Raw genomic sequence first — 20,203 nt, 5'->3', positions numbered from 1 at the left:
AATTAGGTAATTAGGGAGACAAAATAAATGTGAAATAATGATAAACTCTTCTGAGACCACAGCTGCAACTCTGTTACAGTATGCAAATATGCAGATTCAAGAGTTCAGAAAACATCACCGGCTCAGAGGATTGTTTGGTATGAATGGCACTTGCAACCATTTAAAAAAGAAAAAAAAAATGATGAGATTCAACACATAATCCACATCCAAGCACACCACTGAGGAGGATTTTCCAAAGTGTATTTGCCAGACAAATCTATATGAAGCCAATCAATCACTGGTTATGAATATTCAAAGCCATTTTGGTAGATCATCACTTTCAAAAGTACTGCTCGCTTAATGTTTTATTTCTTGAAGACCCGCAGAAAAAAAAATTGACTTAAACTCTTATTAATGCTTGTACTTGAAAGTCAAAAGAGATTATAAGTCTTGGCTGTCAAGAATATATTTGTATATTCACTGTGACACCATTGAGCAGGAGAGAAAAAAAACAGATGTGGGGCTTACATAATTGAAGAATGAACAGCAATCCAGCTCAAGGATTTGTAGTTCATTTGCAGTCTGGAGTTAAGAAAGCCTTTATCTGCTTCTCATTCCAGCTGGAGTATTTCAGCGCTCTATAGCCGATTAAAAGTGTAAGCAAAGAGAATCCTTCTCATCTCGGAGAAATCCAACCATGAAGAAAAAAAGTGACAAAAGTGTGCAGAGAAGCAAGCAGACAGAGAATTTTGTTTGCCTTGTGATCTGGAAAGGTCAGGGCTAAACTTTCTGCTCGAGGCAATTAATGTCTTCGACTCATGCGCCAGGAAGTACAGTTGACATCCTCGCTTTTCTTCCTGCGACAGCCTGGCACAGGTGGGGAGCGGGGGGATTGCGGGGGCTTAGGTAAATACGAGCTATCCATTTCAAGCAATATTTAAATCACATTTCCAAATTGCAGCCCTTGAACAGCAGTTTAGAGCAGGATGAGGAGGTTGAGGCATAATGACAGCTTCTCTGGGGTTTATTGAAAGTGATGAATGCTCAGAAGAGGGGGGATTGCTCAGTGTGAATTTATGAATTTGAAAGAGATTATTTAAGCAGAGATCAATTTTAAAGTCCTACAGCTCAGTACTGATGCAATGTTTCAAGGGCAAAAAAAAAAAAAATACTGAGTGAAAAAAAAGGCATCCCTTCAACAGCCTGAAAAGCCCTTTTGCCGCTGCAACAAATTAGCTCTCTAAATCTAATAATACTTCCATCTAAACCAGTTTCATCAGCAATATCAGGGCAAGGGGGACACTACATGACTCACTCGAGTGGAGAGACACTGTGCAGATACTGTGCGCCTAATCTACCAGCTATATACGTGGCAACAGAATGCAATGATGGATGTAAAAAAAAAAAAAAAAGGATAAAAACAAGCCTTGATGTGGACCAGAGCAGCAGGGGTGAAAAAAAATAAGGAACAATCAGTAGCTGTTATGCCTTACAGTGAGTACAAATATACTGGAGAACCGCCTCTAAACTGCTGGGACTAACTATATTAGCCACTGCTGAATACAACCCCCTAAAGACAGCATTAAAGGCTCTACAAGACAGCCGGCAACACAGTGGTGCTATCAAAGGACCACAGAGACAGATCCCCGGTGTCGGAGAAAAGAAAAGAAAATACATCACTAATAAATGAACATGAGATACAAAGAAAGAAAAAAAAAATCTGGGACAAAAAGACTGTGGCGCACATATTTTGCGCGAGTCAAATGGAATAGAGAATGAGGAGCCGCCGCCGCCGCTGCTGTCCTGCAGGGGCAGGGCGGCTGTTTTTCTACAGCAGCACATCCCCGTCTATGCCAGCACTCATTTACTGATCTCATTAATATCCCCACTCCGAGGAGGAGAGAGACAGCCGCGGTGAAACAGCCTCCCCCGTATCATCCTCCCCCTCCCCCTCCCCCTCCTCCTCCTCTGCATCCTCATCCTCCATGTGCCTGTTCCACTGGGGTCCCCCCCTCCCTCTCCTCTCATCTCCGCCTCTCTGTAGTTCAGTAATTGGGCTCAGCTCATTGTTATTCAAAACCCTGTAGAACCAATTAGCTGCAGACCTCCTGACCCTGGGTTGCTATGTAATGGTACAAGCTAAAGACTCTAAGTGAGGAAGCCAAGAGCAAAGGTTTTAAATTCCTTTAGTTCCTGATTAATAATCCTGTCAGGGCGATCAGAGACATTAAAGAGAAACTCTGGTTCGGCTCCTGCTTTTATGGCTTCTCCCTCATTTCTAGGCTGTCCATTAAAGCTTAATGATGCCGGGGGTCGCTCTCTCTCCTCTGTCTTGTCAGATAAATGTACAGTTAACAGGATAATGAGGAGTCCTGATCCTCCAGCAATCTGGGACAAAGCAGCCTTGTGACCCCGCTGGGCGGACGCGGGGCATCAGGAGAGGGTGAGGCAGCGAGGAGGACAGCGGAGGCGGCGCTGGTGGCGGCGTGGACGGCGGACCGAGATGTCCGGCTGCCCCGGAGGACAGAGATGAAAGAGCCGGGGCGGATGAAACCCGCGGTGGAAGGCAGAGATGAGAGGGATGCAGATAACACCCTCATGCAACATTGATGAGGAGAGTGAAGGTAAAGGAAGAGCGGAGGCTGCCGAGCGGGCCCGCTGCTAACACTGATTTGTTTAGCTGGGCACTAAAGTGCAGCTGTTTCAGTGCAGCGCTGGTTTTCCACAGAGGGAAGCCATCAATCACTCAGGAAGATCTGCTTGTTTACACCTGGAGTATCTTATACATATACAGCCAAAAAGGCTTTAATTTTCCTTAAAAACGTGTTACATGCAGAAGTTAACAGAAAACACTGAACTACTTATAAAGACAAAGAATCAAGTTTGATCAGGGCCTTTCTGTGAGGAGTTTGCTAGAGTGTGAGCGACTGTCCGTCAGAGTTTGATGGACTGACGACCTCTGCAGGGTGTACTCTGCCTCTCGCCGACAGTCGCCCAGAACCCCGAGAAAGATATGGCAGGTGTAGAAGATGGATGGATGGAAGCTATAACTGTTTTGTCAGAACAGAACTAAAAGATTTAACATCTTCCCACATGTTGTTCTCGTCACAGCTCAAACCTTCACTGATTTGTTTTAGTCAAACAGCTCTGAACAGCCACACTAACGCAATAACTTTAGCCAAATTCAGCAGCTAAAGAGATAAGTAGCGTATAGAAAAGGATATTGGAGGCCGAAGATGAAAGAAAAATGGAGGTGAATATTAGTTTTACATTATCAGGTGACCAACATCTTGACTCCAGGAGAATTCTAACATCACTGCCTTCGGTGAATATGTTTACCCTCAAAGATGTTTATAACGAGTTAGCTGAGAAATCTGTTATTTCAGGCACAGAACAGTAGCATGGGTGCAGTGGGAGACACATTTTCAGCTTTTTTCATTGACTTACTAAAGGAGAATGACACAACATATTAATGCGCCACATTGATGACTATCATGAAAAGTCAATCTCTAACAAAGGTCTGTCCAAAAGTGAAACTCAAAGACATTGATACAGTCAGCTGCTTCATGATAACAGATTTAAGTATGGATCTAATCAAAAAATCATACCAATAGAATACACCAATGGTGTTTTTTTGCAGAGGAGGGTGGCGGAGATCCACTAGTAAATAACGTAAGTATAAATCACACTGTAAATCCTTTGCTGGGATATCTTTAAAAAGAACCAATAGGAGTATTAACAACTTTAAATGTATCTGCTTCAGAGTGATCGCCCTCCCAGCTGTTAGGCTCAGCTTTACAGTGAAAATATTTGCCTCAAATATTCTCTAGACACTGGACTAATGTTCCTGAACTGGCCCTTATAAGGCCCGGACTTGACTTGTTTGTGAATCTCCTCAGCTGATCATCACCTCCTGGACCAGGAGGATGCTGAGCTGAGCTCACACCTGTTTTCTGAAGCCCATTCGGGAAAAAAGCTGTGGTGTTTGCATTCCTGGAAGTAAAGTGCTTATTTGGTCCACTTCTTGGGAGCTTGGCCGAAGGTTTTTGATAGGATTCACATGCACTGCTGTAAACACTGGCCTCTTCAAGCCCTCTGACACTGATGCATCGCCTCCCAGGCTGTTATAAATCCTTTTACAACAAACTCCATAAAGCTCTTTTGGTGCCTAAATATTTATGGTTGCCTGAGTTTCCCCTTGAGGGTTGTTTTCTGTCAGAGTACCAACAACACTAAGTCATGTGGAGCGACTCCAGACATCTTATCTGGGAGTCGGGGTAAAGGACCTGGTGGTCTGGTCGTCCACCACACCAGATCCAAACAGGGAGGAAGGGCCACTAATGAGCACTTCTCCCTCCATCACTCCTCTCACCGGGCTCCTCTGTTAGTGGACTCAATTGACCCACCAAACAAACATGCCACTGCGTGACCTCTGCTGACCAGACAGACAAACAAACAAAGTTTTCCGTGTCAAAACCACCGAGCCTCTGTCAGGGACCGCCAGGCAGTCAATGCAGAACAAACACGCCGGAAATATCAATGGACAGAAGACAATAACGGACACGGCAGGCCGCAACCCGACCCGGCTGCCGCTTGACTCAAGAATCAAAGGGTCAATCGGTGTTATTGCAGCTACGCGGCGTCGGTGTGTGGATATGAGAATGCCGGGGAGTAAATACAGGTGTGCTGCCGGTGAATCTCGTAGGTGGGTTGCCTTCCTGAAATGTGTAATTTTGCCCGTCGCCGTGTTGCTGTCAGCTGCTAAACACAGTGGCTCCTTGAAACAAGTGTCTCTAAAAAAGCAGCAGTGGGCCTGATGAGTCCTCAAGCATCCTCCCAGTGCTGTGATTACTGACGTTTACCCTCTTTAATATGTGTAATTCCCATTTTCTCTGATTCATGGGTAAGGGCCCTCAGGGGGACTGCACTAAGTGGCAGTCTGCCAAAGCCCTACTGTTGGAAAGGCTCTAAGTCACCTCTCCTGCAGCAGTTGGATCCAGCCTGACAGTTACAGGCTGTTTCGTCCACCTTTATTATTGTTATTTGCATCTCTGATTATACAATGCCTAATGTCATGTGCTCAACAAACAGGTGTGACACGATTTTAGCTCATGACCGCATACCTATAAAAAGCATGGAAAAATCGGCAAGATGATGTTTAGCAAAACACTGGCGGCGCTTGTATCACAAAGTGCTCCTTCTGTCCAAATGCACATTAGACTGCATGTAATGATCACTGCTCAGTATGGCCAGAATAACTGACCGCAGAGGACACTACACCATGTATTTCCCTAATCCTTTTTCCAATACAGTCATATGTGGAGACTTTAGGTCATAAACCCAGGTGGAAAAGTGTAAACAGTCTTTACTTAGGTAGAACTACACACACCGGTGTCAAAATCCAATATCTTTGCTCAAGTAGGAGGGAAAAGTGAAGACTCCGACATGTGCTCAAGTCAAAAAAGTAACCCTTAGAAGGACATTTCTGTTTTTGAGCCAACTACTTCAAGCATTTCTCTTAAATCAGGCCATGGATGACGAACATGTCGCTGCTCTAAATTTGCTCCATCGGCTGTGATCTGGTTCACATTTCAGCCATGTGGTTCTTGATTTATTATGGTCCTCCTGTTCAGAAACATCTAATTCATCTGGTGGTCAAGTCTTCTTTGTTTCCAACAATGTTGCTGTTACAATTGCATTAGAAGTGATCCATTTGCATTTTTATATCCTTTGCATCGACAAATGTCAGATACGTCAGATAGAAAAAGAGAGAAGATGCTATTAGCGTTAACGTTTTATCGGAGCCATCTGTTGATGTCTGTGTGTTTGCAGTTCCTCGGCTGTTTTATTGCTGCCTCTTTTCCTTGACATTCGTTTGTAAATATGTTTCTTTGCAGAACAGCTGGGCGTTTTTGCGAAATGCCAAGAAACTGCGCCCGCATCGCGGGTGGAGGCGCATGCAGTGGAGGACTTGAAGTTCAATAAACTACTCAAACTCAGAAAAGAATTCGCACGCGCCGCCATCTAACTTCCTAACTGGCAGAGCTCGGGCTGAACTCATTGAGTGAATCAGGACTAACCCGCTCAGTGCTGACAGCTCGGTTAATGTTTACCAGCAATACTCCAATAGTCCAACTGCATGCAAGTAGCAACTAGTAATCAAGTACAAATATTCAGTAACTTGTGGACGTATAGCCCGGCTATAGGAGCCCCTGACTGCCTGCAAAGCTCTACAAACAAGCAAAGGCAGACTGTCATCATATCATTTCCAGCTCCAGTTAACAGAATTTCAGTGACCTGTCAAGATAATATTGAATTTCTCCTCCTTCCTGACAGGAGCTACTCTTCATCTTCCCCAGCAGTGAGAATGTGAGAGGCAGTGGTTTCATTTAATGTCTAGTTGGTGTATTTCTTTTCATCTCTGGGTTACAGAGTGTGCTACAGGCCAAACACAGAAGGCTCACTGTTGGAGAGCAGCTACATGATGACAGACCCACCAAGAATGTTACCCTGACCGCCATATGTAATACTGCACCAGAGTTCCCTTATTAAGGAGTGAAATAATTTCCACCAAAGTGGTTGGTGGTGCTGACAGCTCAGATTAATGCTCTCTGTAAAACAGCCAGAATAACAACTGCTCCTGCACGCATCGTGAAAACCAGTACGTTTGGCTGAGGGAAGCCTGCCAGCTCTACAAATTCATGCATATTTGGGTCTGTGAACATCTGCCAGCACAAATAATTTATGCTGTTCTCTCAGCTGAGGGGCAATGAATCCCCTCTGAAAAGTTTTCTGCAACTTCTACAGTGAGCCTGCACACCTCCCCCCCCCCCCCCCCCCCCCCCCCCTCCCTGGTGTGAAGTGGTGCAGACACACGCTTCAACCACAGACCGGGCTGAACGAGGAGCATCCCGAGGCGTGTGGGAAAGTCCCAGGCACCACTTCACTCGACCGAGAGCCAACTGTTTCCTGTCCCTCTCCGGGCCCCGGGGTTAGAACGCGCTGTCAGGGCCACATCCACAACATCCTCAGTATGAATGGAGACTTAGCCTTGGGTGGGATCTCGGCAGCAGATATCTGCATGCACGCCTCGCTGCCGGGACCCCGTAGACGTTTTTTTTTTTTTCCTCCAACAAGAGCGATGAATATCTTATGATATCGTGGAGGTGGATCAAAACATTTGAGCTCGCTGACACCACGGCTCTTCCAACCCGCTCTGCCGTTGTGCTCCGGCACAATGGCATTGGGTGATTAAACATCCGAGGGGAGTCGGATTGGTATTCCAAACGCCACCGCCAACAGATGGCATATTAATCATTAATTGATTCGCTGCCATTTCTGTTTGATGTACAGCACAAAATTCTGGGCTAATTTAGCTCCACTATGAGCTGCTCGGCGATGATAGCTTGACTATTTATGAGCAGAGAGGAAACCTAACATTTTCCTCTGAAATTACAATAACAACAGCGCTCTTTCTCTCTCTGCAGTCAACAAGCCCGGTTGGACACGAGGCCAGCTCATGCACCAGGATATCAACGAGCAAATTAAATAACAACCGTCAAAATATTTGTGTTATTATACGCCTGACAGCTAATCATAACCTGTGAAAAGTACCTGGAAGAGGAAGCGGAAAGAAAGTAGTAATTTAATAAATTAACAGTTTGGCCTTTGACTCACATAAGCAAAATGTGTGTGAGAAGAGCCCAGAAAAACCTCAGATTGACAGCCAGTTGAGTGCGTATATACGTGTGTGTGTGTGTTTGGGGCACTCCCTTCCTCTCCCCTCATTACTCTCGCCGTCTTCGCCCTCTCCTCCCGGTCCAGAGCGGCCGGCTGTACGCTCCTCCAGCAGGCTGGCAGGAGGTCAGCATCGGGCCAATCCTCAGCAGCCCCAGAAGGGAGCTGCTGTCAACAAGCAACAGGGATGGTTTGAGCACCGAGGGCAGCGCAGTGGCACGCCGGGGTCAGGAGAAATCACTCATCCCTCCGCTGACCAGCGGCGCTGCTGGAGGATATGTAGCTGTCACGGTTCAGGCCTCTTAATGAGATATCAGCATTTTATCTCTCCCTATCAAAAGTGTGCCACTGGCCGGCTTGTGGAGAAAAAACAAAGAGCCATTATGCAGTGATACGACCGGTTTAACGCTTCTTTCTGTTTACTAAACTTAAACTGAAGTCAGTGGGTTTTTTTTCAGTCAACTATTTTCTGCCGGCTGATCAGGAGTGTGTCGCCCAGTGCAGCAGTCCTGCAGTTCATCATATAATCATGGCCACATCTTAGAAGGGTGCCTTTTTGCATCTGCGTTACACTGAAAAGTATTAATTTTACCCTCAGATAAAGTCAGGAAATAAAACATGTCCAACATCCAAGTATGGTATCAAGAAAACAGCATTTAACAGATTTTAGCCATCTATACCATCTCTCACATCCAAGCCTACAGATGATCACCTGGCCTGGATTCAAACCTTTGACATTCTCACTGTGAGGCCACACTAACCACTACACAACTGTGCAGTTTCACCAGGTGCCTCTAATAAAGGAGCCTGAAACTCTGAGCTCAGCAGCTCATTTCTCAGCTAAGTCTGCCCTCTGCAGGATAAATCACAACACTTTATCTACCGAATATTGAAGACAACTCAATAGTTGTTTTGTCAATAATCAGCTTTTTGATGTTTCATCCTTACATTGCAATAAATGTTTCCATTTCTAATACAAAGAATACAAAAATATATCAAACTGAATCAAGTTAAAGGAGCTTCCTGACGGATTTGTCAGGACTGTTTCATACGAGGTGTAGGCTCCACACAGGTTCTCAGAGGAACGACCCTCTCCGACTTCAGAGAGGTCAGAGGTTAAACGACATCTCTACCATGCATTCATTCAAGTTTCGCAAAAAGAGCTCATCGGGAAATCTAAATTAACATAGAGACAACTCCACAGTGAAGAGGCGCAATCGCACCCAGACACTCAGGCGCTGATCAAAGCTGCGTGGAGACTCAGGGGAAGCGCAGATGAAAGAGGTCCACATTAAGCTGTTTACTACGGTGACATGAAAAGGTGTTGTAGCTCAGTATTCAGCCTAATGAGGCACAAAGACAGAGGGTTATCTTTTTAGATATTCAGAGCTGCCAGTTCGCAGCCTTTTACATCTGCGCCGAACATCAAAAGCAAACTCGGTTCTCAGGCGAGGCGCCGCCTAATATCGGACGTCAATCCAGGTTGGAAAAACACTCGGATAATTCACTGGAGGGCCTCTGCTCTTCTCCACAGTATTTTGATGTGGAGAACCAGAGCGTCGTGGCTCATTTTAGAGGTTTAGAATCAGAAAATCACTACAGTCTCAACATAAAGTCCATTTTAATGACACAGTCTGGTGCAAAACACAGCGAAAAAAACCAAACATTTCTGCAATATATAAAACTCGCTCTGTCAACATGGAATGAATGTCTCTGCTCAGATCTCATTGCTGTGTTTCCTCCACTTCTCTTAAACAATTTTTACTGATAACCAGGTGTCTGATGCACAAAACCAAGATCAGGGGTTAAATCTGGGATGTCTTGGTTCTCCTGGACGAACGAATCCAAGCACATCACACGTGTTCTGAAGTCTGTTTCTTGTTACTGAATATTGCAACAAGTAGGTGAGCATCTGAACAGGAAGTTAGGCTGTGTGTGACGTTTCCCTGACAGCCTGATCTTCAGTGGTCATGACAGCAGGCGGCTCATTCCAGTAAGAAGGTTCCCAAACGTGTCCGTGATCGACACTCAGCTGCTGTGAGACTGTGTTACTACTAATCACTGATTACTGTGAGTAATGCTGCAGTGTGACATAAACCCCAGCTGTATCCAAATCATTTGATGCTGATTAACAGATGTGCAGTCAAGAAAGAAAAACACACAAAAAGTATGAAAAACTCCAGGACAACTATAGAAGGGCTTCAAGCTGTGAAAAAGAACTCTTGGAAGATCAACTCAGGACAAGTATACATAGTTATCTATTTTCTTGTTCAGATCTGATTTAATTTTATTGTATTATTATTATTATGAAACAAATGTTATTTGTTCATTTCATATTTGTGTTTCGAATTCAGGTTTATCTCATTTTAACAGGGTTTATTTTGCTTGTTATTGAAGAAGTTCGTCTATTTATATTCTAATTCACTTAATATATGAAAAATATGATGCTACAGTAAGTCAACCATTGGTTACATTAACATCTTGTGTTTACGTTTTTTTTTTGTCCTTCTTTTATCTAATTACAACTTTATCAATCATCTTTTTGCACTTTGAATTCAGCAAACCTACATGAATGATGATATATGGATGCTTGATAATCACAAAACACAGCAGCATCTTTTAAAATTGAATAATTTTACCAAATGACAAAAATAACACCTAAGAGGGAAAAAAAAAAAACAGCTTCTGTTATGAGATGCTGACTGGTCCTGTTTGGGATGATGACAGACTCATCACACATGTGATGAACCCGGAGTGCAAATTGAGTGAAAGCCTCCACAGTGTCTCAGCGTCTCCCGCCGAGTGGAGGTTCTGTACACACAGCCACCACCACGCCGCATTGAAAACACATGGATCAAATAGCCCTGCTCCTCTGTTTGGCCGGCTCGCTGTTATTGGAAAGAATCTCGGTATGAATTACCAAAATCTGGCCGCCTTTCAGAAAAACAAATGGACACAGATGTAGTTTTCCGTTTTTACGGGCTGTTTATGTCTCGCAAATTCCTTCTCCAGAAGAGCCGGGGTTGGTTCTTTCATGTTTTAATGGCTCCGAGCGACCGCAGGCCTTTGTGGCGAACACGCTTTTCCAATACTAATGACATGCAGTCACACAAGACTCTGGCAGCAGCGTCCTACTGAGGCTGCATGCCCATTGTGTAATTAGTCCACCACTAATCCTAGTCTGGGGAAACATTCGCAACCACATTAAACGCGGGCCGTCTTCGCCTGCGAGAGCATGAAGGAGATGGATACGCTCTGGAGGATTCATATAGAGCGGGAATGGCTTCCATCAGGTGCTCAGACTGATAGCATTTGTTGTTTAATGGGGGGGGGGGGGGGGGGGGGGCTCCTAAGTCCCTCCAGGACTGTGTGTTTTGAGTTTACAACCTGCAAGATGGAGGCGGATTGGATGACATCTTCAAAGGAACCGTGATCTGTGTGTGAGGGGAAAGCCTCTCCTGTGCTGCTATTAGCAGAAGAAACACTTTGGAGGTGAATCAAAGTGAGGCGGTGTTTGAAACAGCAGCACCCACAGCTCCCTCACAGCCAGGAAGGAGAAGCAGGCTTTCAGATGAACACAGGCCATCTGGTGGATCTGATGCAGTATTACAACAACATCTGTCGATCTAGGCAGATTTCACTTCAACATGGGTACAAATTGGGATGTAGTCCATAACAACATACACAGCAAGAGGCATGAAGTATTTAACAAAAAACAAACATAGAAATAGATTTATATCAATCAGGTGGGCAGAATTGCACATAAAAAAAAATTTAACTTCCTTGAATCGAATAAGAGTTTTACAGATTACCTGACTTGAATCGTGGCTTCAGTTTGCATTGTTTTTGTTTCTTATTTCTAAAGTGGTGCAGAAAAAGCTTCAGGCTGAGATAAAACACCTTCAATCACTTACCTGAAGGTTAAAAAAAAGAAGCTTCAGCAGTAAAATTGGGGAGTTTCTCTCCACAGCTGCGGTGTCGTTTTCCTCCCTGCACAGTACCGAAGTGATGAGCTGGAAACAAAGACAGGAACGCTGTAAATTGTTGTGAAAACTATGAAATTCTTTAAACAGCTACAGTCACTCAAGTCTCCTGGCTCTTACTCAGTCGCTGTAGCAGAAGCTTTTGTCTCCAGTGAAACGCAATTTATTATTTCACTGAAGATCCAAACTACTGGAGATTAAGTGCAACATTAATCTTGAAGTGACTCAAATAAAATATTTGACTTTATGCAATGAAAAGTCCTTTTCTTGGCAGCCACAGATAAATATCATTTTATCTGCTGCTGTCTATATGTTTTAGCAAACGATTCCTTAAAAAGTCATGTAAGAAATACTTTAAATTATGAGTAATACCTCTTTATGTGCTCTAACTTGTAAAGTAACTCATGCATGTATTTGAGAAATAGCCAGTAACTGTGATTTATTAATATCCAGGAACAGGTTGAATGCTGTAAAAACAAAAAAAGAAAAAGAAAATGGAGATATTTTTGCTTTAATCTTTATCTTTGCCGTGTCGCCGTGGTTAACAATCTCACCTCATAGCTCCAACATCGTGCATTCAGATCTGGTCTTTCTGTGTTTGTTTGCATGTTCTCCCTGTGCGTCTTCTACGGGTACTCCAGTTTTCCTCCCACCTTGCAAACAAAAAAAAACCATACATGTTAACTGAGTGTGTGTGGTCGTCCGTCTGTGTTTGCTCTGTGAGTCACTGGGGAGGAACCCTGGCTTCGCTTATCGTTAGCTGGAATCAGCTCCAGTGACCCCTGACCCCAACCGAGACAAATCAGTATAGAAAGATGAGATCTTTAGATTGCTTGTACTCCAGAGTGTCAGTCGGGAATAATAAGTTCTAATCATGTGTGCAAAATATGTTAAATCGACTTGAACACATTTTCCTTTTCTTCACTTAGGTGGACAGAATAATTTGCTCTAGCATATAAAAACACAACCACATGTACATGCTGAAATATTCAGATGAAGCTTGTGATCCTCCCTGAAGAGCAGTGAACTCCTCTGTGTGAGACGTGTCTCTGGGCTGGCAGGCCCGAGCAGAAAACCTGCTGAAGCCATCACTCAGGACTCCAAGCCCGCCCCCCCCCCTCCCCCTATTAGCGGCGGCCGCGTCGCGCATGTGTGTCTCTCATCTGTCAGGTAACGACAGCGCTCCGGCTGCGGGTCGCCGGGGTCACGTGAAAGCCGCGGCGGCGGCGGAGGAAAACCTCTGGGTGACCCGGCCTCGACGGCGGCGTGTGAAGTGTTAATCACGGGAGGAAACAGAGGAAACCCTAAACGGATCTGCAGAGCAGCTCGGTGTGGGTGTCAGTCTTTCTGCAGGGCTGTTAAAAGGCGTCGGGGGGGCCGTGATCTGAGAGCAAAACCCCGGCGAGAAACACACATGGTCCCGGTTACGGCTGGCGGGGAAATTGGATTAAAAAAAAAAAAAAGAAGAAGAAGAAGAAGAATTCCTCTTGAAATGCTCAGGGGTTGTCCGTGCCAAAACAACTGCAAGCAGCTGACAGATGAAACCACAAATCAGTCTGAAACTAATATTTCGCCTCTCTTATCCATTTCAAGTATAAGCCAGCAGTGGAAAAGCGGCTTGCTGGAGGGGATAGTGTTCAACACATTTCAGAGCTGAGAGGCGAGAGGAGGAAGACGTACATGTCTTTCCTCAAAAAGCAGTGATTACTGCACGAAAAACATGTTTCAGCTTCATAAAGCAATGTTCTAGTTGCATACGAGCACCTGATTATTGTCTTAAGACACACGTGAAAAATGTGGGCCTGTAAATTGGCCCCCGAGTGGCCAAAAAAACACATCTTGCAGCATATGCTTCCCATCACCCGAGTGTTATTCCTGCACTGGTTTGGAGAGTTCAGCTCATTCACAACATCAGAGCAGGGAAAAAAAAAAAAAAATCAGCTCAGCCTTAAGAGAGAAGGGGGGAAAAAACAGGTGTTCAAGTTACCCCACTTTGTTTGAAATGATTTTTTAAGTGGAGTATTTACAGCTTTACAGCTGAACTGCAGCCCCGGGGCCAAGGCTGCTGCTTTTAAGAGTCTAAATGAAGACCATCTGTCCACTTTAGACTAAGTAAGTCGTGATTTACGTTCAGTTTCTTCGGGACTGAGCAAATCTTGGCTGCAGTTGCTACGTAATTAGATGAAGTAAAACAGACGTCGTGGCTGATACTCAAACACCTAAAATCAACTGAACGAACCAGAAAGAGAAGGAATTTGAACGGACTACTTGAAGACTGATCAAACATCTGCAGAGTGAAAATAACAAGACATGTTTGACCCATTTTACTCTTCATTGACGGAAAAGCTCAATAGTTTGGAAAAAGCTTGATAGCAGTTCTGTTTTTTTAATCCGGCCTGACAGGGCAGCCACATTTCTGGCAACGCTTTAACTGTCTAATTATTGCGGAGTGTTGAGGTCGACACAGAAGCCTCCTTTGTGCCTCGCACTGCCTGTTATGTGACTGATTTTGCATTTTATAGGGTAGAATTGATTGTACACCTTGGACTATAAGGATCTTTTAATAGCTTAGAAAAAGAAGAAGGGTAAAACATCAGTCTTGCAGTGTGGGTAAATGTGGATGAAATCAGAAACTGGTCAAAGAAGGTAACTTTGCAATGATGACAAAGATCAAACATCACTACAGAGGACCGGAGTTTCAGCATCACACATTCAGCAGTTACAGATCTGAGGAGGAATGAAGTGATCAAAGGAGGAAACATTACCAGGGTTCAACGGTCCAAAAACAATATGTGGAGTTTTCCAAAGGGGTTCAGGGGTGGGTAATCCATTCTCCGGGCTCCACATGAAGAACTGGGCCTGCTGTGGAAGACTGAGCCGAAAGGTCAACTCAAACCTGTAACTGATCAGAGAGCAGTGTGTTATTATGATGAGCTGCTATTCCTGTGGTGTCGGTCAGGTTCCTTTATGTGTTTGCATGTTTTGTCTGATAATACTGAAAATAGATGAATTGACACTGAAAAACTCAAAATAGCATCTCAAAATAAAACCAAAGCAGTTGTATTTCATGTGAAATGTGCTCTGCTTTTAATTTGATTCATAATTTCCTATTGAAACCAAGCCAGCCAGTTTAAAATGACCAAAAGCAGTCTGCATGTGGCCTCGATGTCTGGATTAGAACATTCACTATGAATACATCCAACTAATGACAAAAGATTGGTCCAATTTAATCTCATTTGTATCTACTTTTCATAAAAAAGTCTCTTCATGCAGAATTTGGATGCTTGTTTCTCAGAGCAAAACATTTTTTTATGGTTTAGCCTGTTTTTTGAGAACACTCATAATTCAAATGTTGATATTTTACAAGCAAAAAAGTGAAGAAAAAAAGTGATCTGGCACTGAGCCACTGACCTCTGAGCTTTGCCTCCATCTGCTGTTCAGTTCTGTAATCGACTGTTTAGTCAAACCCTCGGTGGACAAACTAGGAAATGCAGATAAACTTTGAACTTTCCTGAGGTGATGGCCAACGCCGTTTAAGTTTTGAACCGTTTTAAAGCAGCATACCAACATCCCCACATAGCTGGAAAAAGAAAGTGCAGCTCCTCCGATTCTCCTCCGTGTCAAGTTTCCATGATGATAAATCCCTGCGGTACAGTCCGTACACATCGAAAACAGATGCTTTATCTTCCTCAGAGTGAAAAGATGAACAGATTAAAACAAACCAAAGACAGACCCACACGTGGAGAATGAAAGACTTTTTTTTATTAGAAAATGATGACAGCCTACAAGACAAATTTAGCCAGCATCTGAATCCAAACAGGAAACAAATAAAACAATCTCGATTTTGGTAAACATTGGATGAAAGGAAAAAAAAAAAAAAAAAAAAAAAAAAAAAGAAACTAAAAAAGTGGTACTGAAAAACATACCAATACAGGAAGAGCGTACTCAGCAGCTTTCCACATGAAAGAAAATGAATTTGTCTGGGATTAGTGTGACATCTTGATCGTATTCTTCCTCGGTAAAGACCGACCGATCGGGCACAGTCCGCTCTCTGAAGTCGCGTTGCCAGGTCACATCCTTCCGACAGGTTAAAAATGTCGTCTCCAAACGTCAACACACTCGTGCACGCAGGGGCAGATGTGTCGGATCCGACAGGAGAACGTGCTTAAACTGCCTTGCGGTGGTACTCTGGAGGGGCGACTTCATAGTCGCTGGCGTTGAAGAGCGATGCCGAGTTCTTCACAAGATACCTGGAGAGGAGCGACAGGTGGGTCATTTCTGCAGCTGCCGCAGCGCCGAGGGTCTCGAGAGACGACCTCTGGATACTCACTTGAGGAAATCTTGTAGATAACTGAGCAGCAGTGCAAGACTCTTCTCATCCAGGGGAGTGTAGGCCAGCATGGCTCCAATTCTCACTTTGGAAAGCAGTTCGAGCAAAACTCAACAATTTGGAACAGTTGCAATGTTGTTGTGTTTCTTTAAGAAGTGAATTAGTGCAGTGAAGCGTGTGCTTACCGAAGAGTCTGAGTAGGTGAGGGGCTCCGTAAATCTGAGACATGGACGTATCTGGGTGGTTGGCCAGGATGTCTGCGTACTGAGGCCTCTCGAATTTGTAGAGAAGTTGCGTTCCCAGCATGACGTTGAAATACTCCCGGATACCAGCGACCACCTCGTTTACAGCGAACTCCCTGAGCAGTCAAGATGGGGAAAAAAAAAAAAAAAAAATTGCTTTAACATGCCGCCGACACAAGCCGGGAGCAGATATTTATACCACGCATAGAAAGTTTTTTTGCAGTTTTTCACTGCTGTCATCTGCCGCAGATCTGAGGAGATGAAATAAAAAGAAACCGTGTTTACTTGCTGTCAGAGTTTCCTCTTGATTTCTTGTAGTTTGCATAATCTTCAAGGACTGCGTCCACATTCTTTTTGGCAGGTAGGTGGAAAAGCTGAAAGCAGACAAAGTGAAGAGAAAAGCACAGATAAATTATTCTGAAAGTGTAAAAAAAAAAAAAATCCCTACATCTGATAAAATCAAAGCCTTCGGCTTTAAGAGGCAATGCAGCTGATAGATAAACCCAAAATAAATCAAGAATGGCTCCACGATTAGCAACACCAAACTGTCCACTGTAATAACAGGATGTTTTTGTCTTTATTTTTTTTATGAAAATGTCACATAAATCTGACATAAATCATTTTCGGTCAGTCAGGTTTCAGAAATAAAACTGCACAGCGGGTAAATTCACCTGTTTTTGCCGTGTGATCAGGTCCCAGTCGTCCACGAGCCACGGCTTCAGCTCCTCGGGGATTTTCACTTTTACCTCCACTCGATTTATAAAAGTTTCCTCCTAAATAAACAGCGGCAGATTGGAGATATTAAGTTGAGCGTGACAAACAGTGTGCAGTAGGTCAAGTTTACACAGAAAAAAAAGCTCAAAATACTGAAAATTCAACATCATGTTGCAAAATACTGTCAAGTGTCCGAAACCCATGTTCTTTTTCCATATTGGACTTTTTCTTTTTGCATAATAATAAACTTACTTGTTGCATTTACTAAAAACTACACTGATGGTTGCGGTTTTCACAGTGAACCTGCAGCCATTTTAACATCTGACACTTCTGCCTTCAACACAGTTACTGGGAACTGAAACCAGTCAAGAACTCACACTTTCCACAGTCGGGTCGACACGCGCTCGCTTCTTTCGTGGCGGATGAGTCGGGTCTCCTCCTGAACTCGTCCCTTCTCCTGCTCCAGGAGCTGCAGAAACACCAACAACACTGAAATGTGACACATGAACTTTTCCAGCTACAACATAAGGATGAGGTTATAAATTAAGGATGTCATGTCAATATTATATTTATGTACTCACTTTTCTGTTTGTTCTTTTTGGTTTTCCTAAGAAAGAACATTAACAAAAAAAAAACACATTTTTTAAAATCCATTCAACCAGATATGAGAATAATACTAAATGAAAACCCCTCCTTGTACTCACACATCATTTTTCTGCGATGCAGAAGGTATCTTCTTATTCGGTGCAGCACCCCTCATTCTTCCTTCTACATAATGGTCTCTGAGCACAGAAAAACACATTCAAATCTCATGTATGCACTAAATATGCTCATCATACTTGATGTTAGTACAATGATATATATAAGCACGCATTCAGGCAGCTGATATTCAGTGAAGAGTGTGGTTTCAGCTGGCAGGACAGACTTCCTGCTGTGTTCTGTCCTGTACTTAAATGAAATGAGTCTGTGGCTGAAAGTGCCTCCTCTGAAGGCCTCCAGGTGGCGCAGTGCTTCACAATCATTGATATGTTTGGATATCAAGTACCTATATTCTATCCATTTGTGTGTTTCGATACTGGGCACTGTCTCAATGCTAGCTGGTATCACTCCTCATAGTAAAAATAACATAACAAGAGAGAAGGGACTTACTGATTGGCCCTCTGAAGCTCTTTCTGTTTCTGCAGATTGCTGTCCACATACTTCAGCACTCTGCTTTCAGGAACCCATTCGTCCCAGCTGCAAGATGAAGGATCACCAATGAAATCAATCGTCTGCAAAAATCATGATCTTCACTGCTTTGAGCCAGAAACTTACTTTTTGTTCCACCCGCTGTAATGAATAAAATATTTGATTTGTTTGTCTTTGATGTTGATCTTAACACACTGCAGAGGGAAGGACGAATAATCATCAAAAACAGATAAGAGACACAGAACAGGACGATATAATGAGGCAGAGAGGAGGCCTACCTTAGCTTCGTAGAGTAACGGACCATGGAAACACAGCACTCTTTCACCTGGACGCAAAGTTCATCAATGAAATATGAGCACGTGAATCCATTCATCACTAAACAGCGCTGTTATATCAGGTAAAATACCCACACACCGACACGTTGCGATCAAAAGCCATTCAAAATAACTGGCAATAACTTTATTTCACTCATACAGCATTTTTAATTGTGTAACTATATGATGCTAGCTGTGAGCTAACAGAGAGGTGGGCGGTTTTGCAGGTGAAGCTAACGCTGCATGAATGAAGCTGCTGACTTTATCATCTCCAACATCTCTCAATTTCCAACAGATTATCTTTATGTTGCTACTCGTGAACTGCATGAAAAATTAAAGATATCTCCCAGTAACCGAAGCAGCGAAAACCCCCCAGAATGCCATGTTTTGTGTCCTTAACAACAACAATAAGAAGCTAATGTGGCTAGCTGCTGCTCGGCGGTGGCGCCACAGCTTGTTTCGACCACAATCGAACATTTTTTTTTGGACTTTCCCAGCAGCTCCGAGGCCCGCTGACACCGCGAGTCCAACAGGGCGAGAAACCAACAGCTGGTTACCTTCTTGAAATTTAGGTTTCGGGTCCTGTTTCGGCGCCATTCACAGATTAAACTATCAAAATCTGGGAAAAATCGCCAGCTCCCATTCCAGTCTGCAACGGCGCCGCTCTCTAATAACGTCACGACCGACGTGATGACGCATGCAGAGTGCGACAACGCGCCCGTCAGCACGTTTCGACGTCATCTATTGTTGTTGAGTCTGTTCATGTCTTTGACCTGGGTGCAACATGCGTTTTAAATGCCAAAGCAGGCTTAATTAATGTGCAAAAACTGACATATTTAGTCCCAGAAGCACCTGCTGAGAAAATCATTCATGAAATTGTCTTTCTTCCTTTTGTCTTCTTTTATTTTAGATTTTTTTTCTTTCTATAATGTTCACTTAAAATGTAATGAATTCAGTTTGTCCTGTTGCCCTGTTGATAATGTGTTATTATGAATAAAGTTTAAGAAAAATGTGCGTGAACTGAGTTTATAAGAATAAAACATTTATTAAAATCAAGTTGTGCAACAGACTAGATCCCCATTGAAATTGGACATTTGTCTTGATCACGTGCTGCTGCCATCTGACAGTCTGATGCCCTGTCACAGAAAACTTCACAAATAAAAACATAAACTCTCTGTATTTAAACCAGGGGTGTCAAACATAAGGCCTATTTGGCCAAAACCAGCCTGTAAGAGGTTCCAATCCAACCCGGCAAACCAAGCAGATGGCAAAAAAATTTTTTAAAGCAAACACTGATGTTTTAACAAACTTCTTAAGAGTAATGGAAACAGCACAACCCTGAGACCCGAGCAGAGGTATTAGTGATGGAGTGATAAAGATAACAAACGAGCATTAGTCTCAAACTCATGCTGTCAAGATGAGTTTGTTAAAGCAATAGTAAGAGGAGAAAGTTTTGGGACATTTCACTCTTATTTTGCACCAGAGGATACCATTAAAATTGGCTTTATTTTGAGATTGCAATAATCGTTTTCAATAATTTTTTTTTTTTTTTCATCATGTATATTGTACACTGCAATAACGTCAAATTTTGAAGTTTAAATTTCAAGGTTATCACGGCACTATTTTACCAGTTCAACCCCCTCAAAATGAAATTGAGCTGTATGTGGTCGCAGAACTAAAATGAATTTGACAACCCTGATTTAAACTGACAGGATT

General features: G+C 43.4%; 1 protein-coding gene across 1 annotated transcript; it reads right to left on the bottom strand.

Moving 5' to 3' along the window:
* Positions 1-15,451: 15,451 nt before the first annotated feature.
* morf4l1 (mortality factor 4 like 1) lies at positions 15,452-19,182 on the bottom strand. The gene is made up of 12 exons (XM_030096012.1): positions 19,045-19,182; positions 18,452-18,498; positions 18,300-18,367; positions 18,135-18,221; positions 17,690-17,767; positions 17,567-17,592; positions 17,363-17,454; positions 16,943-17,044; positions 16,557-16,645; positions 16,215-16,387; positions 16,030-16,114; positions 15,452-15,949 (listed from the first exon to the last, which is right to left on the bottom strand). The coding sequence occupies exons 1-12, from the start codon at positions 19,082-19,084 to the stop codon at positions 15,865-15,867; spliced, it is 972 nt and encodes a 323-aa protein (XP_029951872.1). The 5' UTR covers positions 19,085-19,182; the 3' UTR covers positions 15,452-15,864.
* Between the last annotated feature and the right edge of the window lie 1,021 nt (positions 19,183-20,203).

Source organism: Salarias fasciatus, chromosome 7 (assembly GCF_902148845.1).
Source record: "Salarias fasciatus chromosome 7, fSalaFa1.1, whole genome shotgun sequence".
Lineage (NCBI taxonomy): Eukaryota > Metazoa > Chordata > Actinopteri > Blenniiformes > Blenniidae > Salarias > Salarias fasciatus.
The sequence above is the reverse complement of the archived record's forward strand: the minus strand, read 5'-3'. Positions and strand labels throughout refer to the sequence as shown.

Excerpts from the sequence above, each read along its gene's own strand:
- morf4l1 (XM_030096012.1), bottom strand. The coding sequence starts at position 19,084 with ATGGCGCCGAAACAGGACCCGAAACCTAAATTTCAAGAAG. Across the intron at positions 18,499-19,044 it reads GAAACCTAAATTTCAAGAAG|GTGAAAGAGTGCTGTGTTTC; the intron begins GTAACCAGCTGT and ends CTTTGCGTCCAG. Across the intron at positions 16,646-16,942 it reads TGATCACACGGCAAAAACAG|CTTTTCCACCTACCTGCCAA; the intron begins GTGAATTTACCC and ends GTCTGCTTTCAG.